The sequence below is a fragment of the Thamnophis elegans genome, chromosome 14, assembly GCF_009769535.1.
Source record: "Thamnophis elegans isolate rThaEle1 chromosome 14, rThaEle1.pri, whole genome shotgun sequence".
Taxonomy (NCBI): domain Eukaryota; kingdom Metazoa; phylum Chordata; class Lepidosauria; order Squamata; family Colubridae; genus Thamnophis; species Thamnophis elegans.
Window position 1 is genome coordinate 6,018,346 of NC_045554.1, and position 24,844 is coordinate 6,043,189.

Below are 24,844 nucleotides of genomic sequence, written 5' to 3' on the forward strand. Positions count from 1 at the left end.
GGCTCTTCTCCAGGGAGTCCTTCCTTCTCATCAGGTGGCCAAAGTCTTTGAGTTTCCTCTTCAGGATCTGGCCTTCTAAAGAGCAGTCAGGGTTGATCTCCTCTAGGACTGACCGGTTGGATGGCCTTGCAGGCCAAGGGACTCGCAGGAGTCTTCTCCAGCACCAGAGTCCAAAGGCCTCCATTCTTTGGCGCTCAGCCTTCCTCATGGTCCTTCACAGACATCCATTGCAACTGGGAAAACCGTGGCCTTGACTAGACGTTTCCCTAGAGGGGAACCTTTACCTTACATGCACAATGAACAAAAGGATTTCTTGATACCACTCACCTTGAAGTTAATCTCTTGATCTTTACAGCAGGAAATACAGTTTACAAGCAGTAGTATCAAAACTAAGAGGCCGCCGGCAGAAAGAACCACCAAGGAGTAGGAAATTTCAAAGGCTGTCTCTTCTCCTGGAACATAAATGGGGCTTACATTAATGCGGTTTAGGACACTATACAGTACATCAAAAACTGCAAACTTCAGGGGAAAGGAATTTAACATTCCTCATAATTTACTTTGGTAACAAATCCCTGCTTGCTGGCATGTTTAAGGAACCTTTTGTAAGGAAGACAGCATAAATAATAAGCGACCAGGTTTTCAGGATCAGTGACCCTCAATTTACGGCTTTTGATTTCTGGCAATTCCCCTTCCTACGCACACTTCTAATTTAACACAATAATTAGCACTAGGATTTCTTCTTTGTTCCTTCTTGCAGCTCATCAACTAGATTAAGCGCTAGCAGACAAGACTTTAGCGTGGATATCTTTTTATTGTTTGTTTGTTGTCCTGGGCATAAAATGGGTTAGGCGCTTTAAATCCACCATAGTATATCTTGCACTAGAAACAAGTTATTACACGTAAACTGCTTTCAAATTATATAAATTGGAACATGTGGTGTAACAGCAGCAGGATCCCCACATTCAACAGCAGGATGTCTCCAGCTGTTTAGAGGTTGGGAAAAGATTTTCTCTGTGAACTTTCTGGCAGCATCTGACTAGGACACACCTCAAACCAAAGGTTAGATGGAGATGGGATTTTGTCCAAAGTTATTACGTCTTTCTCTCAACTAACAGAAGTTATAAGTCTTCCAAATGTGACACATGCACAGACTAAAAAGATTCTTAATTATGATGTCTTGGAGGGATCCACTGATGTTGCGCATTGGCAATTATTTTTATATTACTGCCTAAAGCTTATTTGCTAAGCTGTTAACGAAGTATTATAATTTGTTTTGATTAGAACAAAAGCGCTTCTTAAACGTAATAGGAGCACCCTGAGATGAATGCTATAAAAACCTACCCAAATTTTGCTACATAATTTTTATCCCACTCCAGTAGGTCAAAGTCTTTGAGAGAATCAATAAAAAATCTCTAAAAGAAATTAGACATAAGATAAAGGCGACTGAGTAGGACGGGATGACTCTAAATCAAGCTGTAAAGATTATTTTCTGAGGTTAAATTCCAGCTTTTAAATATCAGTCAGGTATGAGAGGCAATAAATAAATAAATATTTCAATAATAGTCCTGTTTCCACCTAGGAAGAATCAAAATTGTATTTCAGAGAAAAAGAATGCTTTGAAAATTCAACAAAATGAGCAGCGCAGTTCAGCCGTGTGATTCATACAGACTCCCCTAAAAAAAAAAAAAATTACAGCCTGAAAAAAATAAATTTACAGGTAGTCCTCGCCTTACGACTACAACTGAGCCCAGGATTTAGGTTGCTGAGTGAGAAATTTGTTGAGTCACGCCTCATTTTACAACCTTTCTTGCCATATTTGTTAAGCGAATGACGGTGATTGTTAACGTTAGTCAGATGGTCGTTAAGTGAATCTTTGCCACCCCATGGACATTGCTTGTGAGATGGTCGCAAAAGGGGATCACGTGACCCGGGGGGAGGGAACTCCAGCCACCATAAATAGGAGTCAGTTGTCAAGAATCCGAATATAAATCACCATGGGGATGCCTCAAAGGTCATATAAGTGTGAAAAATGATCGTAAGTCCATTGTTTCAGTGGCATATATTCAAACTGTCACTAAGTGAACCATTGTAAGTCGAGGACTACCTATACTGAATGTCAATGCAGTAAAATGAAAAAAAAAGTAAAATAAAATAAAAAAAATTATGTATTTTTCTTCAAAAACCGGTTCCACATTTTATGACAGGGATAAAAAAGAAAGAAAATCTACACTTTAGACTGGCCATAAAGGCTCACAGTCTACAGGCGGTCCTCGTTTTACAACAGTTCATTTAGTGACCGTTTGAAGTTACAACAGCTGTTTTTCACACTTACGGCCGTTTGGTCATGTGATCAAAATTCGGATGCTTGGCAACTGACTCATGTTCCTGACGGTCACAGCAGTGTCCTGAGGTGACGTCATCCCCTTCTACGACCTTCTGACTAGCGACATCAATGGGGAAGCCAGAGTCAGATGCAGATGAACAGAGTTCGAAGGTACCCTGTAGGTCATCTGGTCCAGCGGTCACCAATTGCTGGTCCGTGAGAAAATTTTGGTGGTCCGCAGAAAAATCATTTGCACTAAATACTATTTATCTTTTTTTTAAATCCGTATTAGTGGCCCGCGGGATTTAAAATTATGAATTTAGTAGTCCCTGGGATCCGAAAGGTTGGTGACCCTGGATCTAGTTCAAACCCCCCACCGCCCAAGCAGGAGACCCTACATCTGTGATGGCGAGCCTATGGCATGAGTGCAAAGATGGCACGCAGAGACCTCTCTGTGGGCACATGCACAATTGCCAGCTGCTCTTCTGGTTTCTGGCAGCTGGTCTTCATGGGCACCGGAGCACCGGAAAATGGTCTGAAAACAGCCCCCCAAATGGCCAAAAAACAGGCCTTTTGGGGGCTGTTCCCAGGCCATTTTCGCGCCTGAAAAAGGCCTGAAAACAGCCTGAAAACGCCCCCCAAAACAGGCATGTGCCTGCCAGCCATCTGGTCTTTGGGTTTCCAGAGCTCTGGCGCGCATGCACGGGCATTCAGTTTGGGCACACGGTGCCGAAAAGGTTCGCCATCATGGCCCTACACCATTTCTGATGAATGGCAGTCCAATCTCCTTGAAAATTCAATTAGCCACCATGCTACTAATTTAGTAACTGCAGGGATTCACTTAGCAACGGTGGCAAGAAAAGTAGTAAAATGGAGCAAAATTCACTTAAAGAATGTTTCGCTTAGCAACAGGAATCTGGGGCTCAATTGTGGCCATAAGTCGAGGACTACCCGTACAAACAGAGACAGACACACACACCATGCTGTGTAAGAAACCTCACCGAGAATAAAACGACACTCCTGATTTGACAGCAGGGACGTGGGAGTCTCAAAAGCAGAAGAACCGTAGCATTGAATGATCACAGCAGAGAGAGTGGCTAAGATGCTCGCCTTAAAACTAGGAGAGAACAAGGGCCTAAAACTCCCTTCGGAAGGGGGTTTAGCTGGAGATCACCCCAAAAAGATCCAAGAGCAACTTTTTAAACTCTACTTCCACCTGCATATCTGCCTTGAGGATCTCTAAGAGACTTGCTTATACAGGCCTTGTGCTAGAAGTCATCCCGAAGCATAAGAAAAGTCATGAATGTAAATTAATTTTTAAGCGAGCGTGCCCGAACCTGAGGCGGACTCTGCTTTCTTCATCTTGGTTACCTTCCTGACTACTGGTAGAAAGACATTTTTGTCCTGCTGCAATCTCATCCCGATGGCTTGGGTGGAAAGCCATGAGGATGCTTGCCATCGCTTGTTCAGAATCGGCTTATGGAGTTTGACTCAAAAAAAAAAAAAAAGAGACATTGAAGGGGCTCTCCTTCAACACTTCCTTCATAATGATGGCTTTGACCTTCATGGAGCTAAACATTAAGGTGCCAGAAGTCTAAGGAGGTTCTCAGTCATCCAGGTCATGGTTGTCCCAAAGGTGCTTTTTCAGGAGGCCACTGAACTTTCTGGTGTCAGGGTTCCAAATAGCATCCCAAATTAAATCAGAGTCCAAGGCAAAGTATTGCTCAAATTTCCAATTTATTAAGAGAGCCATCTTGGCATGTTTGGGAAAACCCGAATCTGAAAGCTTCCAGGTTTTCCCCACCCAGTTCAAGATCTTGCCCCCCCCACCCGCAAGTCCATCACATGGTCCAATCTCCCACTGCCACAAAGACAGATTCCACCCTTCCAGTTCTGCCCAGGTGCAGCGACAAAGGATGACCTTGACTTTCTAAGAAGAATGTTATTATGGCTACATGTCATCTAACTCTGTACAATCCCCCCTCCCATTTTCCCACCATAGAAAATGCATAGTAGAATAATAGAAAGTGTGGCAGGCCAAAGATCCAAAAGCAAAGATGGCTGCAGGCCTGACATCAGGGTCGTCAGGCATTAAATATAATGCCAATGCTACCCTTGTGCAGAGACAAAATAATAATTTGAAAAAATGGCACCCTGAAAGAGGGAAGGAGCTCTGTACACAGGCACAACATATGTTCATAACGCAACTGTACAATCAGAAGTTAAACAAATGGTTATTTCAGGCCTATTTGTAGGATACCAGCAAAGCCGGAAATTAGCTAGAAGAGCAGGGAAGAGTGTGTGCCACAATTATATCACACCCAATATGAAGTTGCTAAGTCACCTTGCCTCTCCCTTAACAAACAAAATAAACGCAGCTATTAATCCCGCTTTCCACTCACAAAGCAGGACATGTAAAAAGATGTGCTGCCTTGAGCCCCATCACATTATCCCAACCAATCAGAGCCTCCGATGTTGAAGGTGATCAGCCAGTCAGGTCTGGTAGGGTTATTCAGGCCATGGAAATGTGCTCATCACCCCCAAGTTTATTTTATTTATATTAAAAAAAACACACACACAGACATACATGGCCTCAAAATCTTATAACAGCTTTTATAACCCGGATGTTTCAGATTGTGTTGAGGGTTTCAGGTTCCCTATTTCCCACCCTTGATCGAGGAAGCACCCCAGTTTCACAAAGATTCAAATCTGGAGATTGAACTTCGAATGCAATTCAATCCAAGCCTCCAAAGCAGCTTTTAATTTTTTTTTTTACCTCTCCTGGAATAATCAAGACATATTCCACACTGCTGGATTTTGCTCATCTCAAAAGCTTATTTTATCAAATCCATCTGGGAAGTCAAATCAATTCACTTTCCCAAATTAACATGAGTTATCGCATCGATGATGATCCAAACAAAATCAGAGCCAGTTTGCATACAAGCAGGATAGTGAAATCACTGTTTAACGTGGTTCGCCCACTGACAACAACTACTGCTTAAAAATCACAAAGAAGCCAGAGACACAATTCCTGTCCTAATCTCAGGGGCAATCAGGCAAATCTCCCTTTTCCCTTCCCATGCTCCAGATAATCTTGAATTCTAAATCTCTCACTAATGTAGCAAACTCAAAATAGCAAATCCGTGGATGCTTCATGACTATCGTCTTGGCTAATATAAGCAGCCTATTATCTGCAGGACAGTTAAATGTTTCTAATCGTTAACCACAAGGCAACCACAGAAGGCAGCTATGCAAGCTGGAGATGACTTTTCACTTCTGCATTTCCAGATCCCCGTGAAATGGGCAAGAGAGCTGGTCAATTATTTTGCAATGCACTGTGACTGAACCTTTTACCAGCCCTTCAACAACAGCTGCCAAGGACAAAAGGAGAGAAGGGTGGGGGGGATAAGCAGGTCCCAAGCAGCAGCCAAGAAAAGGGGGGAGGAGGGGGGGAGAGAGAAGATATTTGCTCCTGTTGGGTACAGGATAGAGATATAGCATAGTATGGATACCTGCAGTGTAAATTGTACATAACCTATAGAGCAAAAGATAGGTGCCAATCCACCAAAAGATTTGTAGCTGATTCTATATGTTCCTTTCCTGACTTACCTTATTTTTCGGAATAGAAGACGCACCTTCCCCACCACCCCAAAAAGAAGGTGAAAATCTGGGTGCTTCTTATACACAGAATACAGCATTTTTGGCCTACCGAAACCCTGCCCCCTTTGCAAAAATGGATGTGCAGAGGGTTTGGGAGGCTTGCAAAGTGCTCTAGGGGGCTGGCAAAGGCAAAAACAAGCAAAAAAGGAGCCGCTTTTGCTTGTTTTTGCCCCCCTCCCCCCCCGGGACACTCTACAAGCCTCCCAAAGCTCTGCATGCCCCCCCTTTTTTTTAAAAAAAACGAGGCCTGCAGAGGGTTTGGGGGGCCTGCAGAGTGCAAAAACTTCTTTTTTAAAATTTACCTCTTCAAAATCATGGTGCGTCTTATACTCTGGTGCGTCTTATAGTCCAAAAAATACAGTAATTCAAAAGTTAAGACTTGGGTGTTTTCAATTAACTCTACTAGATTCACTGTTTGGGCTGGCATTTAATGATTGGGATTAAACAAAGGAGGGCCTTTTCATTCATCCTTACAACAACAATAATATAACACTTCATTTTACCGGAAGTAGCATTTTCCATTTTAAACTTTGCCCCTGGCTGGCATGGGAAAAAATAGGAACTGTAAAATGTTTTACGAAAAGAGAGAACTCTGAACCATGAAGATCACACTGTAACCTAAAGCAAAAATCTGGTAAGTCCAATGATACAGAGCAGTGAGAAGCCAGAGAGGTATGTAACAAAACTGGAGTAGCAAGAAACAAAATCCGTGTGTACAGAAAGCAGGAAGAAATTGTCTGCGTACTGAAGACCAAACCCCAAAGAAAGTACAATAAAAGAAGGCGGGGGAAATCTCAAAGCAACAACTGGAGAAGCTCAGAAAGACCTGGAATTGAACAGGAAAAAACCCCAAATTTTACAACTTTCAACTGAAGGGGAAAAGTTACCATTACCACAGTATGTGTGATAGGGACATGGTGGCTCAGTGGCTAAGACGCTGAGCTTGTCAATCAGAAAGGTCGGCAGTTCGGCGGTTCGAATCCCTAGCACCGCGTAACGGAGTGAGCTCCCGTTACGTGTCCCAGCTTCTGCCAACCTAGCAGTTCGAAAGCACATAAAAATGCAAGTAGAAAAATAGCGACCACCTTTGGTGGGAAGGTAACAAACAGTGTTTTGTGCGTCTTCGGCATTGAGTCATGCTGGTCACACGACCATGGAGATGTCTTTGGGTAGCGCCGGCTCTTCAGCTTTGAAACGGAGATGAGCACCGCCCCTTAAGAGTCGGGAACAACTAGCACATATGTGCGAGGGGAACCTTGACCTTACAGTATGTGTATTTTGTGCTCACAATGTTCAATCCACACACAGGACCTATGCAGAGTCAGGCAAGCTTGCTAATCTTATGTTTGGCAGATGGGGATGTTTTAATGGTCACTCGTTGAAGTTGGTCAAAACATCTGGATTCCCCCACTTTGAGAAGGCTTAAGAAGAGCAACATAATTGCAGTATCATCGCCTTATATCCATTGTCTTTCAAAATTGGCATGTGTGAACTTCAACTCCCAGAATTGCCCAGTCAGCCTGGCTGGCTGGGGAACTGTTAGAGTTGAATTCTGCAGATCTTAAAGTTGCCAAGTTTGAGAAACAATGATTTAGACCATCAAGCAGGTATACTTGGAAAGCAAAACCAAAAAAAATCTATCTTTACATTTTAAAGGAATATTTCATTCCTTGCCAAATGTAAAACTTGTGTCTCATGACATGAGATCAAAGTCCAAAGGTGCTTTGCTTCCACACCCGAATGTACACTTTGACCACACATTCACTGACTTTCTTTTTTAAAAAGAAAAAGCAGATATCTTCATTCAATTCAGGGATTGCAAGAACAGACACTGATAAATCAGTTACTAAGAAGAACAAATTTCCTTAGCTTTTATTAATAGCATAGCCAAGGGACTTGGCACCAAAACTAACCCCCCCCCCCCAAAAAAATCTATCTACTTACATTCTTCCTTCAATGTTTTGCTGGTTTATGCATTTCATCCTCCAGTTCCGAGCAGGAGTACAGCACTTGTCCCAGTTTAAATAATGGGAATGTAAGGCTGTAAACCTTTACATATTAATGATGATTACTCTTGAAGCCTATCTATTCTAAAATCGGGAGTTTTAAAGAAGAGATTGGACAACCATTTGTCTGAAATGGTTTAGGGTTTCCTGCCTGAATAGGAGGTTGGATTAGAAGACCTCCAAGGTCCCTTCCAATTCTGTTATTTGACGCTATGCATCTAATTTAAAAGCTGTTCTGTTCAACAATGGAGCTGGCATCTAGCAAGGATGCACAGAACCAAAGTCTTAGTACAGTATGTGGGAATTTTGTTACAAGTAAGATGACGTTCTACTTTAAAAGCAGAAGGAAATTTATCAAGGGATAGGTACACCACTCAGTTTGAAGGTAGCCACCCTTCCTGTTTCAACACAGAAACTGTGACAGTGCGAGAACCAAAAGATACATTTCAGGTATTGCACATAATGATGGTTCCCATGTCGAACCAAAATACAATATATTTACGCTTTGAAACCTCCTCACAACAATACCAGGAACTCTTTCCAATGTTGACATTTGGTTATTTTAAAATCCATTTTTGCTCCTGCTGAATTTATACTTCATGAACCACATTCAATACGAGGGGAAAAATATGGAAGACAAAAGGTTTCAGCAGTTGTAGCAAAAGATAAGATGTGAAAATATTAGGATAAGCTACTTTTGATTTCTACTAAACTTCAGATCATGACAATAATCTTCAGACCAGGGCAATTATACTTTATTCAAGACCTGAGATGAATAGAGATTAGAGATGAATAGAACAAAGATGATTCAATTAATCAAGCTAACAGAATCAACTGTATTACTTCCTTGAAGACTAGTTAGCATCTGAATCAGTATCATAAAATGTTTGGAATCCAAAAGGCATGTTAATAACCAATAAGTTGTTTCTTAAAAGAATGAATACATTCAGAAAGGTTATGTCCAGTTATTTGTCACAACTTGTCACAATTTGAATTTCTAGGTTTAGACACAGAATGACATTGAATGATTTGTGGGGTTCTTAAATACATGGGAACAAGACAGGATAGTGGTTCGGATAGTGATAAGATAGTGATTCTTATCCATTCTAGTTCCTTTTTTTAATATCGTGCTACTAAATGTTTGTGTCCTTTGCCTCCACAATAGGCTTGCTCCAGTGAAGGAAAATCTTTATGCAAGTGTAAGGGAAGATTTGATGATGATAGGCTATAAGTACCTAGTTTTATCTCTCTTGTATTCGCAGAGGTCAAGAGTTTCGTGGCATTTTAAAAATTAACCTGCTTAACATAGCTCTTTTCACAAACTAAAAGCATACCTATCACTATTGGCATGAAGCATTTTGTTAACTGGGTAACTTTTAGACATCAACACACAAACACATAAAAGCAGACCAAACTGCAAAAAGAATTTTAAGGTTGTGATGTTTCTACCCAAAACTCAGGTTTGCTTAGAAAACATGCAAAGTGTGATTTATAACAGCAGAACTGAACAATCTGTCTTTTATCCTCACTCCCCCCCCTCCATCCGTGTAAGGTGAGATTCTTCCTTTCTCACATCAACACATAGATCTGCAAATATATAACGAGGGAGGGAGGGAGGAGGGGGAGAGAGAGAGAGAGAGAGAGAGAGAGAGAGAGAGAGAGAGAGAATGAATTTCTAGGATGTACCCTGATGGACGATACAAATAATGAACTATAATAACTGATTGTGGTCAGCAAATGGATATTAATGATGAAGTAGTGTCATAAGAAAAGGATCAGAAGAATGATTAGGGAAGACATGAAAGCAGGTCAAGAGGCCAAGGACTTAAAACAGAAAGATGGCGAACATCTGGAAGAATGTCATAAGTCAGGTATTTCATAGTGGAAGAGACTACCTTGGGAAATGCAGATGTTTCAACAGAGACTGCCAAGACACTTGTTAAGGAATGAGAATTCCTGCAGAGGTGGGACTTGATTACCAAAGACCCTTCCCTAACATCCTATGATTCTATATCGGAAGAATTTCCTAACCCTGTGAGATGTTCAACCATGAACTAGGCTGCCTTCAGGAGACACTAGAGTCTCCTTCCCTCCAGATGTTTAAACAGAAATGTTTCAACATGATGTCAGCGTTCCAATATTTGAGGGGCTGCCACAAGAGGCGGCCAACCTATTTTCCAAAGGACCCAAAGGCAGAATAAGCAGCAATGGATCTTGAAATGAAAATAAACAAACCAAACCAGATTATTATTATTATTCATTATAATTATTATTGCATTCCAGTCGACTCCAGAGAAACACCTACAGGAGAGAGGATGGATGCTGGAGTCTTGAGGGGTGAAGAGAGATCCATGCAAGCTGTTGGAGAAGGAGGAGGTCCATAATGGGAATGGCAATCAGAAGAGAAGGCACCCCCCACCCCCAACAAAAGCACTGCCCAGAATCACAAAGAGGGGGGGGAGATGACAGCTATATAAATTTTATTTATTTGATTTATTTATTTATTGGTTTTATATGGCTATGTTTATTTATTTATTTATTGGATTGATAGGACAATATTTATTGATTGGATTTATAAGGGCTATATTTATTTATTTATTTATTTATTTTATTTACTTATTGGATTTATAGGGCTATATTTATTTATTTACTATTGGATTTTTATATACCAATAATTATTGATTGGATTGATAGGGCTGTGTTTATTTACTTATTGGATTGATAGGACTTTATTTATTTATTTACTTACCGGATTTCTAGGACGACATTTATTGATTGGATTGATAGGGCTTTATTTATTTATTTATTTATTTACTTACTGGATTTCTAGGGTGATATTTATTGATTGGGTTGATAGGGCTATATTTATTGGTTGGGATTTATCGATTGGATTTCTAAGGATGATTCACTTGCCCTCAGTGACTCCGGCCAAGCTTACACAAACCATCAAAACTCCTTTTGGACGACCCCATCATATAATCCCAATATAAAAAGAATACAAGCAATCGTAAACCCCCCCCCCACACACACACAGACCACACATACATACACCCCAACCCCCGGCGACAACCTGCCATCAAACTTGTGCCCCTTTGAGGGTTTCCATGCATCCCCCCCTGGGGTCCTCCTGTTCCCCACCAGACCCAGAATGGATGAATCCATGACTCACATAAGAGAATAAGGGTAAGCTGGGGGGTGGGGGGAGAAACCCACCCACCTCCTCGACTGAGCCCTTCCCCCCCCCAATTTCCCTGCACGGGCTTCAGCCCCCCCTCCCACTCCCCCATATTGGCACAACAACCCGGCCAGGTAGGTAGGTAGACCTGGCTAGGTGGCTCAGTAGCTAAGACTTGCTGAGCTTGTCGATTAGAAAGGTTGGCAATTCGGCGGTTCGAATCCCAAATATAGGTCTCCTCCTGCGTGAGCAAGGGGGTTGGACTAGATGACCTCCAAAGTCCCTTCCAACTCTGTAACGGTTAACCTACGTAGCCTGAGAGATTCGATACGAACGCGGGGAAGGGGGGGTGTCATGACGGCCGGGGGGTGCAATCCAACCCCCCCTCTCCTCAAAAGCCCCCCCGCCCTGTCTTTTTCCCGGGGGAGGGGTGTCTTTCCGCTCCTCCCGGCTTCTCACCTGGCCCTGCCGGGGGCAGCGGAGCCGCCTGCCCGCCGCCCAGCCAACAGCAGAGGAGTCCGAGCTCGCCCCAGCCGATCCCGGGGGGCAGCAGCCGTCCCGGCATCCCTCCGCCGCCTCACGGGAGGCTCCAGGCGATTCTTCAGCACGGCCGGGGCCTGTCTCGCCTCAGCCGGCGGGGCTCGGAAAGGCCGGCATGGGTTCTCCGCCGGAGAAAAACGGCGCCAAGCAGCAGCAGCAGCAGGCCGAGGAGGGAGGCCCGGTGGAACCGCCGTTTACCTCACGAGGCACGGCCGGCAACGGCGCCTCGCCTCATCCCCCGCCGCCGCCATCTTCCGGGTTACCTGAGAGAGGGCGACGCCGGGATTGGCCGCCGGAGACGGATTGGCTGGCCGGTGGGCCAATCGGCGTGGGATCCGCTCCCCGAGGAGACGGGGGAGGGCTAGCACGACGGGGGGGCGGGAGTCCGCCCTGAAGTGACAGCCGCGTCGCAGCCAACCGGAGGCGTTGCCCCGCCTCCTCCGCGTTAAGACAGCAGCGCGTGGGGGTGAAGAGGGGGGGGGGAATGTGAAGCTGCAAGAGGCGGGGTTTGGTTCCCCAGATTGGCATGAGAAGGGAGCAATTAAATTTGCCCTCTTTTTTTCCCACTCCAAGGTGGGCGGGGACTGTATAAGAGTTCGCGGCTGAGATTTATAATTGGCAGGAGGTGCCCACCAATCGGATAAGAGGGAGGGCGGGCCTGGAACGAAAGAAGGCTTTTAAAGGCTTGGTCCTAATTCAGATCTTCCAAAGGCACTCTGTGCATGCTCAGGGGCGTTTGTGTGCGATGTTTTGTTTCTGCACTTTATTCTGCGTCTATTCCCTTAATAGTTACATTTTTTTTAAAAAAAAATAAAGCAACCGATAAATCAAGGGTGATTTGCAGACTGGGACACATAAAACAGAAGGAAAGGTCGTGGGAAGGAGAAAGGAAAATAACGCAAACACCCGCTCTTATCATTAAACTCTTTCTCCTTATCATAATAGGTACCTGCAAGAGCTTGGAGTTAAGGGCAAGGGATTGCCAATCACAGGCGCTGCCCAAATTTCTATCTCGGGGCAACCTGACTAATAACAAATAAAATAAAATAAAGCAAAATAAAATAAAATAAATAATAAAATAAAATAAAATAATAAAATAAAATAATAAAATAAGCAAAATAAAATAATAAAATAAGCAAAATAAAATAAAATAAGCAAAATAAAATAAAATAAGCAAAATAAAATAAAATAAGCAAAATAAAATAAAATAAGCAAAATAAAATAAAATAATAATAAAATAAAATAATAATAAAATAAAATAAACTAATAAAATAAAATAAACTAATAAAATGAACTAATAAAATAAACTAATAAAATGAACTAATAAAATAAAGTAATAAAATAAAGTAAACTAATAAAATAAAATAAATTAATAAAATAAAATAATAATAAAATAAAATAATAATAAAATAATAATACAATAAAATAACAATAAAATAAAATAAATAATCAAATAAAATAAATAATAAAATATAATAAATAAAGTAATAAAATAAAATAATAAAATAAAATAATAAAATAAAATAATAAAATAAAATAAAGTAATAATAAAATAAAATAATAAGTAAAATAAAATAAATAATAAAATAAAATAATAAACTGAAATAATAAACTGAAATAATAAAATGAAATAATAAAATGAAATGAAATCCTTCCTGATAGGATTGTCTGCAATGGTACTGCAGGTCTCTGGTTTCTCATTTAAAATTGCATCTACACAGTGAGAAACACCTTCGGTGTAAAAACCAAACATCTTTGAATTTAAAATGTTTTTATGCATGTAAGAATATTCCTTGAACTCCCGACTCCACCCACATGGCTATTCTAACGTCTCTCATCATATGTCTCATTATATCAAAATAACATACAACTCAGATGATCAAAGGCCTGGAGACTAAGCCATATGAAGAATGACTCCAGGTTTTGGGTCTGGCTAGTCTAAATAAAAGAAGAATTGGGATGACGTGATAGCAGCCTTCCAGTATTTGAGGGGCAAAGAAGAGGTGGTCAAATTATTCGTCAAAAGCCCCAGAATACAGGACAAGAAACAATGGTTGGAAACTAACCAAAGAGAGAAGCAGCCTGGAATTAATTAAGGGTTAGGTTTAGGATTAGGGGTTAATTTTAGGTTTAGGGTTTACAGCGTGCTTCTGTCTCCGCGCTGTTGTCGCCCTGTTGATGACGTCAGCGATGCAGTTTAGTCGAGCGCGGTTTAGTCAAGCGTGGTTTTGTGGTGGAACCATATGGCTCAGGACCAGCATATTTGCGAGACCGCCTACTGCCACACACCTCCCAACGGCCGATAAGATCCCACAGGGTGGGCCTCCTTAGGACGCCGTCAGTCGGACGGTGCCTGCTGGCGGGGCCTCGGAGGAGGGCCTTCTCTGTGGCTGCTCCGACCCTGTGGAATCAGCTACCCCCAGAGGTCCGGACCTCACCTACCCTCATGGCCTTCAGAAAAGCTGTTAAAACCTGGCTGTTCCGGCAGGCCTGGGGCTGTTGACCTTATTATGTAGGGTCCTGCCCCAATCTGAACGTATGCGTGTTGGGGAATTTTTAAATTTTTATTTTTTGTTTGTTTTTCTTTTCTTGTCCTGTGTAAGCCGCCCGGAGTCCTGGGCGGCCTATAAATCTAATAAATAGAAATAGAAATCTATTGAAAGCACAACCTTTCCAAACCCAACCTTTCCAAGACCAGCCAAACCCAGCTAAATGCAAATTAAACTTGTTTAAATCATACAGCAGTGCAAGTTAAACTGGTTACTGGACACGTCCTTCCCATTTATAAAAGAGCAAATGACTATTCCTCGCTTTTCGTGGTGTTGCAGAAAATGAGACAAGACCAGCTCTTTGTCAAAGGGAAAGGTTTATTTGCGCAAAGGTTCAGGAGCAAAACCTGAACCCCGAATGGCAGTTGTGTAGAGTCTTTTATACTCTTTGACAACTTATCGATCATCCCCAAATACCTGGCCTTCCTGTGTCACGTAGACCCCTTTCCTGTCTCATGTAGACCTCTACACAATCTCCCAAAACAGAGACATGACATTCATTACTCATTTACCTCCCCACAGGGGGTATTGGTACAAATATCCTGTTTCATTTGTTTTAGGTAGGGGAAGCAAACAGAACAACTAATCTTAAAGGTAATCATTCCTTTTTCCCATTCCACATGGTCAAGAAACTTTTAATACCCAAAGAATCTGTCTAGTTGTCAAATTGGACTACTGCAACGTGCTCTATATGGGGCAGCCCTTGAAGAATATTCGGAGACTTCAGCTTGTCCAGAATGCAGCCGCGCAAGCGATCGTGGGTGTACCTCGGTTCACCCACGTAACACCTATCCTCCGCGAGCTGCACTGCCTACCTATTGGTCTCCGGATACGCTTCAAGGTGCTAGTCGTCACTTATAAAGCCCTTCATGGTATTGGACCTGGGTACTTGAGAGACCGCCTGCTGCCAATTACCTCCACTAGACCGATTAGATCCCACAGATTAGGCCTCCTCCGAATTCCATCCGCCGGCCAGTGTCGACTGGCGACTACCCGGAGGAGAGCCTTCTCTGTGGCTGCTCCGACCCTCTGGAACGAGCTCCCTGTGGAGATTCGAACCCTCACCACCCTCCAGGCCTTCCGCAAAGCCCTTAAAACCTGGCTGTTCCGACAGGCCTGGGGCTAAAGAGCTGTTGCCCCCCCCTCTCGAATGGTATGACTGTTGTGAGTTTTAAATTATATATTGTTATGTTTGTTTTTTAAATTTTTGTCTGTGTCCCCCTTCCCCGGTTCGAGTTGTGAGCCGCCCTGAGTCCCCTTCGGGGGAAAAGGGCAGCATATAAATACAATAAACTGAACTGAAGTGAAATTCTCTTTTAGTGGGGTAAGCATCCTAGGAAGCAGCTTGAACCCACAGCTGTTAAGCTCCGAAACTTCCTCTTGCTTTACTTTAAATGACCGACAGTCCTTAACTTACAACAATTCATTTAGGGATGGTTCAAAAGCATTGAAAAAAAGTGACTTCGGACCGTCGTTTCGCACTTAACGACCGTGGTGGCGCCCCCCACAGGCACATGAACTAACTTCGGACGCTTGGCAACCGACTCGTATTTACGACGGCGCCCCAGGGTCGCGTGATCCCATTTTGTGACCTTCCGACAAGCAGAATCAGCCAGATTCACTGAACAACTGTGTGACTAATTTAACAGTAGCAGGGATTCATTTAACAAAGGCGGCAAGAAAAGTCGTAACATGGGGCAAAAGTCACTAAATAGAGCCCGGGTGGCGCAGTGATTAGAGTGCCGTACTGCAGGCTACTTCAGCTGACTGCTAGCTGCAGTTCAGCGGTTCAAATCTCACCAGGCTCAAGGTAGACTCAGCCTTCCATCCTTCCGAGGTTGGTAAAATGAGGAGCCAGATTCTTGGGGGCAAATAGGCTGACTCTGCAAACCGCTTAGAGAGGGCTGTAAAAGCATTACGAAGCGGGATATAAGTCTAAAGGCTACTGCTTTTCCTTCTTTCTCTCCTTCCTTCCTTCCTTCCTTCCTTCCTTCCCTCCCTCCCTCCCTCCCTCCCTCCCTCCTTCCTTCCTTCCTTCCTTCCTTCCTTCCTCCCTCCCTTCCCTCTTATTTCCTTTCTCATTCTCCTTCCTGGTGGCACAGTGGTTAAAATGGAGCATTGCAGGCTGACTCTGCCAACTGTCAGCAGTTCAATCCTCATGGGCCACAAGGTTGACTCAGCCTTCCGTCCTTCCTAGGTGGGTAAAACGAGGATCCAGATTGTTGTGAGGGGCAAGAGGCTGACTCTGTAAACTGCTTAGAGAGGGCTGTAAAAGCATTACGAAGCAGGATATAAGTCTAAAGGCTATTGCTTTTCCTTCTCTCTCTCTCTCCTTCCTTCCTTCCTTCCTTCCTTCCCTCTTATTTCCTTTCTCATTCTCCTTCCTGGTGGCACAGTGCTTAGAATGGAGCATTGCAGGCTGGCTCTGCCGACTGTCCGCAGTTCGATCCTCATGGGCCGCATGGTTGACTCAGCCTTCCGTCTTTCCTAGGTGGGTAAAACAAGGATCCAGATTGTTGGGGGTCAAGAGGCTGACTCTGTAAACCACTTAGAGAGGGCTGTGAAGCACTGTAAAGCAGTATATAAGTCTAAGGGCTATTGCTAATAAATTTCTCACTTAACGACATAAACATTGGGCTCAATTGTGGTCGTAAGCCGAGAACTATCTCTACTCAAGGACCGAACAAGTCTTTAGCAGTTTAACAGAGGCATTTTCCTGGAGGCTGCATAGCCCTTCGTCTCTCTATTTCAGGTGGACTCAGCCAGATTCTTTGCAAAAGGAGAAATACTTTTTAAAAAACCAAGCAGAAAGCAAGGGGGAGAGAGAGAGAGAGAGAAAAGAGAGAGTGAAATATTCCACCTCTTGTTCGTGATCCAATTAACATCCTCTAAAAAAAGACTTTTTTTTTAAACACTTCCCACGCCAAGCAATTTGCGTAATCATGCTGGTGACAATAGCGGTGCATAATTAAGAAACCCTGCAGCTGATGGGGTTAGATAACCCAATTTTTGGTACGGAGGGAAGGGAAAAAAACAAAACAATTCTTGTATTTCAATAAGAAAGCGACTTGTTCAAAAAGCTTTATATGAGTTCAAGCACCCGTTGAAATCTGCGTTCGTCTCCCCACTTTTGATAGTTGTGGTGTTCCACTACTGGTACTACAGCCAGTCCTCGACTTAGTGACCGCAATGGAGCCCAAAATGGATGTCGCTAAGTGAGAAATTGGCAACAGCCGTAAGTGTGAAAAACGGGTCCTAAGTCACTATTTTGAGTCCCGTTGTAACATCCAACGGTCTCTAAGTGAGCTTGATTACTATCTTAACAACGGCAGTGGTTCGCTTAATAACTGTGGTAAGAAAGGTCGTAAAATGAAGCAAATTTCACTTAACATTGGCTTAGCAGTAGAAATTTTTGGTTTCAGTTGTGGCCGTAAATTTGAGGACTCCCCGTACGGAGGGCTGTGTTTGAAGGCTTAACCGTTTCTTTTAATCTCATGCAGGAATAAATTGCAGTGATTATAAGCAGAATAATGACATTTTGCTTCTGCCTTAGTCTGTTGAGTTGCTTTAACTACTCAGCAGGGCTCCAGACATTTTAGCCAAGAGAGAGAGGGGGGGAGAGGGAGGGAGAGAGAGAGAGAGAGAAACAGAGACAGAGACAAAGACAGAGAGAGATGGACAGACAGACAGACAGAGACAGAGAGACAGAGAGAGAGAGAGAGAGAGAGAAACAGAGAGAGAGAGAGAGAGAGAGAAACAGAGACAAAGACAGAGAGACAGACAGAGAGACAGACAGACAGAGACAGAGAGAGAGAGAGAGAGAGAGACAGAGAGACAGACAGAGAGAGAGAGAGAGAAAAACAGAGAGAGAGAGAGAAACAGAGACAAAGACAGAGAGAGACGGACAGACAGAGACAGAGAGACAGAGAGAGAAACAGAGAGAGAAAGAGAGAAACAGAGACAAAGACAGACAGACAGAGAGAGAGAGAGAGAGAGAGAGAGAGGCAAAGACACAGAGGCAAAGAGACAGAGAGAGAGATACAGAGAGAGAGAGAGAGAGAGACAGAGACAGAGACAAAGACAGAAAGACAAAGAGAGAGAGAGAGACAGAGAGAGTGACAGACAGACAGACAGACAGAAATTAATTAGAATAATGACCTTTGATTGCTAGGAAAAGGTTTGTATAATTTAGTTCTCCAATTATTTCACCTGCCTCAGAATTGGCTTTTTATCTAGGGATGAATCACTGCCAGGCCATCATAGCTGCCCTAGAAGCATGAGTGTACGCTAGAAGCCGTAATGATGCCATCTTTGTCACGACATCATCATGTCTGCGGTGCCCCGCTGGCACCGTCATTCTACCTCCTTCTAAGACAATGTTTTCCAACCTTGGCCAGTTTTTTTTTTAAGATGGCTGGACTTCCAGATTTTCAGTAGAAGAGAATATCTGTAGTGCAGGCCCCTTGGTGCTCTCTAAGCTTGGCTGGTCTCTGACAGACGTTGTAGAACCCAACTAGGTAGCAGTATCAGTGTGAAGGAGTGTAAGGTTTGTTCTCCCAGTTTATGTACAATAGCTTCGCCCGCCAATGTCAGGGAGGGTATGGTTTTCTCCTTGGTAGTTCCCTGATTAGGGTATTGTTTTCTGCTTGATAGTTTGTCTGGTGTTCATCCCTGCTTATCTAGGGCATTGTTTTTTGCTTGATTGTTTGTCTGGTGTTCATCCCTGCTTATCTGGACGTTGCTTGCTAGAGAGGATGTATTCTATTGTTTGTTTATTTGTTTGTTTGTTTCCTTAAGGGGTCTGGCATAGGGCTGGGTTTCGACCGGTTTGCACCGGTCCCTGCGATCCGGTTGGTCGCCGAACCCGGAAGTAAGTAACTTCCGGGAACGGCGAAGCCCCCCCCCCCCCGCGCCCGCGCGCGCCCGCACACCCGCGCCCGCTCCTTACCCGGTTTTTTCGAATTTCGCGCTTCCATGCATGCGCAGAACGGCTGCGCGATCCTCCAGGAGCAGCTGGAGCATCGCGCAGACGCTAGTACGCATGCGCGTGCCGCGCACGTGCATGCACATGCCGCATGCGTGCGTGAGGACGCCGCATGCGTGCGTGAGGATGCCGTGTGCGTGCGTGCGCGTGCCGCGTGCGTGCGTGAGGATGCCGCCGGCCTCGTTCCAACCGATCCGGTTGGAACGGGGCGAAAAACCCACCCCTGGTCTGGCAATCTGGCTAGCTGAGGTTTTTTTTTTCATTATATCATGCAAACCCGGGATATTATTTTGAGATGTAGGAGAAGGAAGCAGAAATGATAGAGAAGAGAGCTGGTGAGTAAATATTAAAAACCCAACTTATCTGGCTTTGGAAGCTAAGCAAGATTGGATTGGGTTAATGTTTAGATGGGAAATGGGGCTCGGTCAAGAAAATTATTGTTTCTTTCACAATGAAAAGAAGCCTCTGGAAATGATTGATTGAGATTGTTTGTCATATCTGATGGGCTGACCAAGAGTATTTCTGTTAGCTGCAAACTAACTAGAATCTGAAATACCCCTTTCAAACTTCATGGTAAAAGTAAAGGTTCCCCTTGCATATATGTGCTAGTCGTTCCCAGCTTTAGGGGGTGGTGCTCATCTCCGTTTCAAAGCCGAAGAGCCAGCGCTGTCCGAAGACGTCTCCGTGGTCATGTGGCCGGCATGACTCAACGCCAAAGGCGCACGGAACGCTGTTCCCTTCCCACCAAAGGTGGTCCCTATTTTTCTCCTTGCATTTTTTTACGTGTTTTCGAACTGCTAGGTTGGCAGAAGCTGGGACAAGTCACGGGACCTCACTCCGTTAGGCGGCGCTAAGGATTCGAACCGCCGAACTGCCGACCTTTCCGATCGACAAGCTCCGCGTCTTCGCCACTGAGCCACCGCGTCCCTTGAACGTCATGAGAATTTCTAAAACAGCAAAAAAAAACCTGGTTCCCCCATTGCCACTAGATGGCGCCCTGGTGCCAGAGGACTAAGCTGGACCATCATGTCCCCGGTAAAAGAGTCTTGAAGAGGGGAACATACAGTAGATCCTTCAAAAGAGCAAAATGATCCCTGCATATACCATAGCAGGGATCCCTGCATTGACCATCTGGCCAACCATAGCCATGATTCTGGAAGAAACCAGGAATTGGCACCTCCGTCCTCATTGACACGGAAAGACAAGAGGAGGAACATTCTGGTGGTCCATGGATGGATCTCCATCTCTAGGAGAACCACCTGGTCACCTCCTTGGAACCTAACAAGGATGTAACCTTGGAAAGAAGCGGAAGGAAGGCTGGTTTGTTCCCAGGTACAACACACTATTCATTGTTTGTTCTTTCCCCCATGGGTATTCCTGGAACTGACCGTGGTGTTGACCATCTCTACAGCATTGACGTTCTTCAAATTCTCCGGGCTTCCCTGCAAATGCCAGAAGCATCTGTGGAATCCGAGCAAGGGCTCTAAATCTTCAAATGCCACCTGTGTGGCCTGCAGATACTTTCCCACGTCCTTGCAACATCCCGAAGGGCCAGGGGCCGTCTCTTCTCCCGTTACAAGGCCAGATAATTGGAGCAATGGCACTCTCCGGGGCTGGGAAAGGAGGCTGGATATTAGGAGGGGAGGGTGTCACCTCACCCCCGCGGCATTTGGGAGGGGGGGTGTACCTATGCTCCCCTAAGTGGAGGGGAGAGGAAGGAGAGATAGAGAGAGGGAGGAAGGAAGGGACTGATAGGAAGAGGGAGGGGGAGAGAGATGGGTGCCAGGGAGGGAGGAAGAGAAAGGAAGAGAAAGGAAGGAAAAAGGGAGGGAGGAAAGGAAGGGGGGAAGGAAAAGATGGAAAGGAGGGAGGGAGGGACGGAAAGAGGAAGGAAGGGTCTGATAGAAAGGAAGGAAGGAATGAAAAGATGGAAAGGAGGGAGGGAGGGACAGAAAGAGGAAGGAAAGGTGTGATAGAAAGGAAGGAAGGAAGGAAGGAAAAAATGGAAAGGAGGGAGGGACAGAAAGAGGAAGGAAAGGTCTGATAGAAAGGAAGGAAGGAATGAAAAGATGGAAAGGAGGGAGGGACAGAAAGAGGAAGGAAAGGTGTGATAGAAAGGAAGGAAGGAAGGAAAAGATGGAAAGGAGGGAGGGACAGAAAGAGGAAGGAAGGGTCTGATAGAAAGGAAGGAAGGAAGGAAAAGATGGAAAGGAGGGAGGGAGGGACAGAAAGAGGAAGGAAAGGTGTGATAGAAAGGAAGGAAGGAAGGAAGGAAGGAAAAGATGGAAAGGAGGGAAGGAGGGACAGAAAGAGGAAGGAAGGGTCTGATAGGAAGGAAGGAAAGAAGGAAGGAAGGAAGGAAAAAAGATGGAAAGGAGGGAGGGAGGGACAGAAAGAGGAAGGGTCTGATAGAAAAGGAGGAAGGAAGGAAGGAAGGGTGTGATGGAAAGAGAAAGGAAGGAAGGAAAAAAGGGAGGGAGGGAGGGCTTGTTTCAAGAAGGCCATTGTCTCCATTGAGGAGGTCTCGTTAAAGCCCCTTGACATGGCAGATTCAAGGTCCTCTGTGCAACCCAGAAAATGCAAGGAGGTGAATCCTCTCTTCCCAGCAGACTGCTCCATCCTCCAGACATCTCCCCAGCCCCGTGGTTTCCATCCTTGGCTACTTCGATTCAGCACTTGAATTCCCCAACCCACATGGCCTGGGGCAGAACACTCCCCACAGCTGAAAATCACCAAGGTTTTTTTTTTAGGGGAGGGGGAATCTCCTGTCCTACTCAGAAGAACCCCCAGAGGAGACCTCAAAGGCCTCACAGAGACGGACCTCACCAGCCCAGCAGCTTCAGAGAAGGTTTCCAGAGACTTGCCTGGAAAGAAGCCTCCTTTGGAAGCTTCAAGGCAGGGGTCACCCACCTGGCAACTTTCAGATTTGTCAACTTTCAACTCTCGGGCCTGTGGCCTTCAGCTTTCATGTACCATCTCCATGTGCTAAGTAAACCAACAAAGACACTGCTGTTGTGGCCCGCTGGTGGCCTGTGTAGCTGTCGGCAGAGTCAGATAGTGAGGAGATTAGGGAGGAACATGGGCCAGTCCTGGGGGCAGAGGAAAGCTCAGACAAGGACTCTGCGTCGGAGGCAGAGAGGGGACCAGGGCCATCTGGGAGTTATGTGCTGCCTCCGGAGCTTCTGGAGTCTGACATCAGTGAGGCAGAGGAACAGGGGGAGCCTGTTCCCAGAGCTGCCGGAAGGCAAGAACAGTTAAGACAAAAGGAGCGACTCGGGAGTAAGGCTTGGAGATGATTGGCCCCTCCCGTAAGACGTAAAGGAGGAGCAGAGGCACGTGAGCCTTTGCAGGAAGCAACTTTGTTCGTCCTGGTCGGTTTAAACTCTGATGCTCCGTTTTGACTCTGTGCTCCATTTGGCCTTGCAGAACTAATGGGCAATTAGGTCTTTGGCAGCGTTTCAAGGGAGATAAAAGTGGGTGAAAGACTGTGGCAGACTTCTGTCGGACTCTTTACAAACTATTTGTGACTCATTATGGGCTATGAATGAATATAAATCACAGCCGTTTAAATTTTAAAAAGGGATTTTTTTGGGGGGGAGGACTAAGTGTGTGCTTTTTACTGTCTCAGGAAGCTTAGGTCAGAACATCCGGTCAGGAAGCCTATGGGCAGCGGTGAGCAGCCTTCTCCCTAGAGACTGACCCATATAAATCCCGAAGCCCCAGCCAGTCCAGCTGGTGTTTGCTTGGATTCCAGCTGCCTCCAAGAACGACTCATTTCCAAGGAATGTGGGGGGCACCAGATCCAGGGACCGTACAGTACCCCTTGTCTAACGGCTGAGGGGTCTCGCTGATCTCCACAAACACCCAGTCGTGGGTGAGACGGAGAAGGAGCCAGGGCAGCCAGGCTGATCCCACGCCTCCCTCCCTCCCTCCCGAAGTGTCTGGACCCCGTCCAAGTCCTCCCCTTACCATTATGCAACCGGGCCAAGGGGAACCCAACACCCGGATAAATTTAGCCTGGCCCGAATTCATCTGTGCAGAGTTGGCTACCTGGGAGTATGCAGGCACAAATAATAGACATAGAGTTGTGTGTGTCATTATGCGTATGGCGTGTGGATCTGTGGGTGAACAGACTGTATTTTTCAGAGTTTAAGCAGGGATGAACACCAGAGAAACAATCAAGCAGAAAACAATGCCGTAGATAAGCAGGGATGAACACCAGACAAACAATCAAGCAGAAAGCAATGCCCTAGATAAGCAGGGATGAACACCAGACAAACAATCAAGCAGAAAACAATGACCTAATCAAGGAGCTACCAAGGAGAAAACCACACCTTCCCTGACACTGGCGGGACAAGCTATTGTACATAAACTGGGGGAACAAACCTTACACTCCTTCACACTGATACTGTCACCTAGTTGGGTTCTGCAACATCTGCCAGAGACCAGACCCCCCCCTAAAAGCGTGGAAATGTATGTGCGTCTTATACACTGAATACAGCCAATTTTGGCCTCCTGAAGCCCTGCCCCTGCATCCCATTTTTGTGAAAAATGGGCCATTTTCCCCCAAAGCAGAAGCGTTTTTGCCTTCCACCAGCCCCCAGCAACACTCTGCAGGCTTCAGCAGGGCCACTTTCCATCCGTTTTTTCCCCAAAACAGGGGCAATTTTGCTGTCCCCCAGCCCTGCTGAAGCCTACAGAGTGCTCCTGGGGGCTGGGGAGGGCAAAAGGCTTTTTCCTCTTACTTACCTCTTCAAAATCTTGGTGCGTCTTATACACCGGTGCGTCTTATAGTCTGAAAAATACGGTATATAAGAGAGAGAGGGAGGGAGGGAAGGAGAGAGAGAGAGGAAGAGAGAGAGAAGAAGAGATGGAAGGAGGGAGGGGATGAGTATGTTTCTATCCTTAGGTGGATGGGTGTATAAGTATAGGCATGTCTCCCCCTTTGTGTGTGTGTCTATACTCTCTCTCACTCTGTGTGTGTGTGTGTGTGTGTGTGTGTGTGTATGAGAGAGAGAGAGAGAGAGAAAGAGAGAGAGAGAGAGAGATCTAGTCTGTGTTGTATGTGTGTGTAAATCTCTGTGTATATTGTGAGTCCCTCTGTGTATGTGTGCCTGGCATGATGTATATGCATGTTTTGATGTGTATATGTAGTGCATATCTGAAATAAAACACATCTAGGACTTTTTCAAAGCCTCGGAATTTGATGGTACAAAATATTATCCAATCCTGGACAAAATAGACATTCGTCTGGAGGTTCTTTATTTTGTTTAGTTTTATTTCGTTTTCTGCTGAGATTTTTCTGCACGGGTCTTTATAAGACGCTGTTGCAAACTCTCCATTTACAATTTAACTGTGAGAGGAATCTTGCTCAAAGCCATGCCACAGAGAGATGCCAACGCATAAATAGAAGAGGAGAGAATAGCAGAGTTGGAAGGGACCGAGTTGGAAGGGTCCTTGGAGGTCTTCTAGTCTAACCCCCTGTTCAAACAGTTCAAGGTTGAAGAAGTCCCTGTGTCTTTTACGACCAAAAGATGAAGGGTAGAATAGAAGAACAGAGTTGGAAGGGAACTTGGAGGTCTTCTAGTCCCACCTCCTGCTTAGGCA

At 44.8% G+C, this 24,844-nt stretch overlaps 1 protein-coding gene across 2 annotated transcripts in view; it reads right to left on the bottom strand.

The window, feature by feature from the left end:
* Positions 1-11,957, bottom strand: part of LMTK2 (lemur tyrosine kinase 2) — a 42,803-nt gene extending 30,846 nt beyond the window's left edge. For both annotated transcript variants that reach the window (XM_032230556.1, XM_032230555.1), the window contains exons 1-2: positions 11,624-11,957; positions 328-452 (exon numbers count right to left, since the gene is read on the bottom strand). In XM_032230556.1, the coding sequence (XP_032086447.1) occupies positions 328-452; positions 11,624-11,729 (231 nt within the window). In that variant the 5' untranslated portion in view covers positions 11,730-11,957. The remainder of the gene's footprint in view (positions 1-327; positions 453-11,623) is intronic.
* Between the last annotated feature and the right edge of the window lie 12,887 nt (positions 11,958-24,844).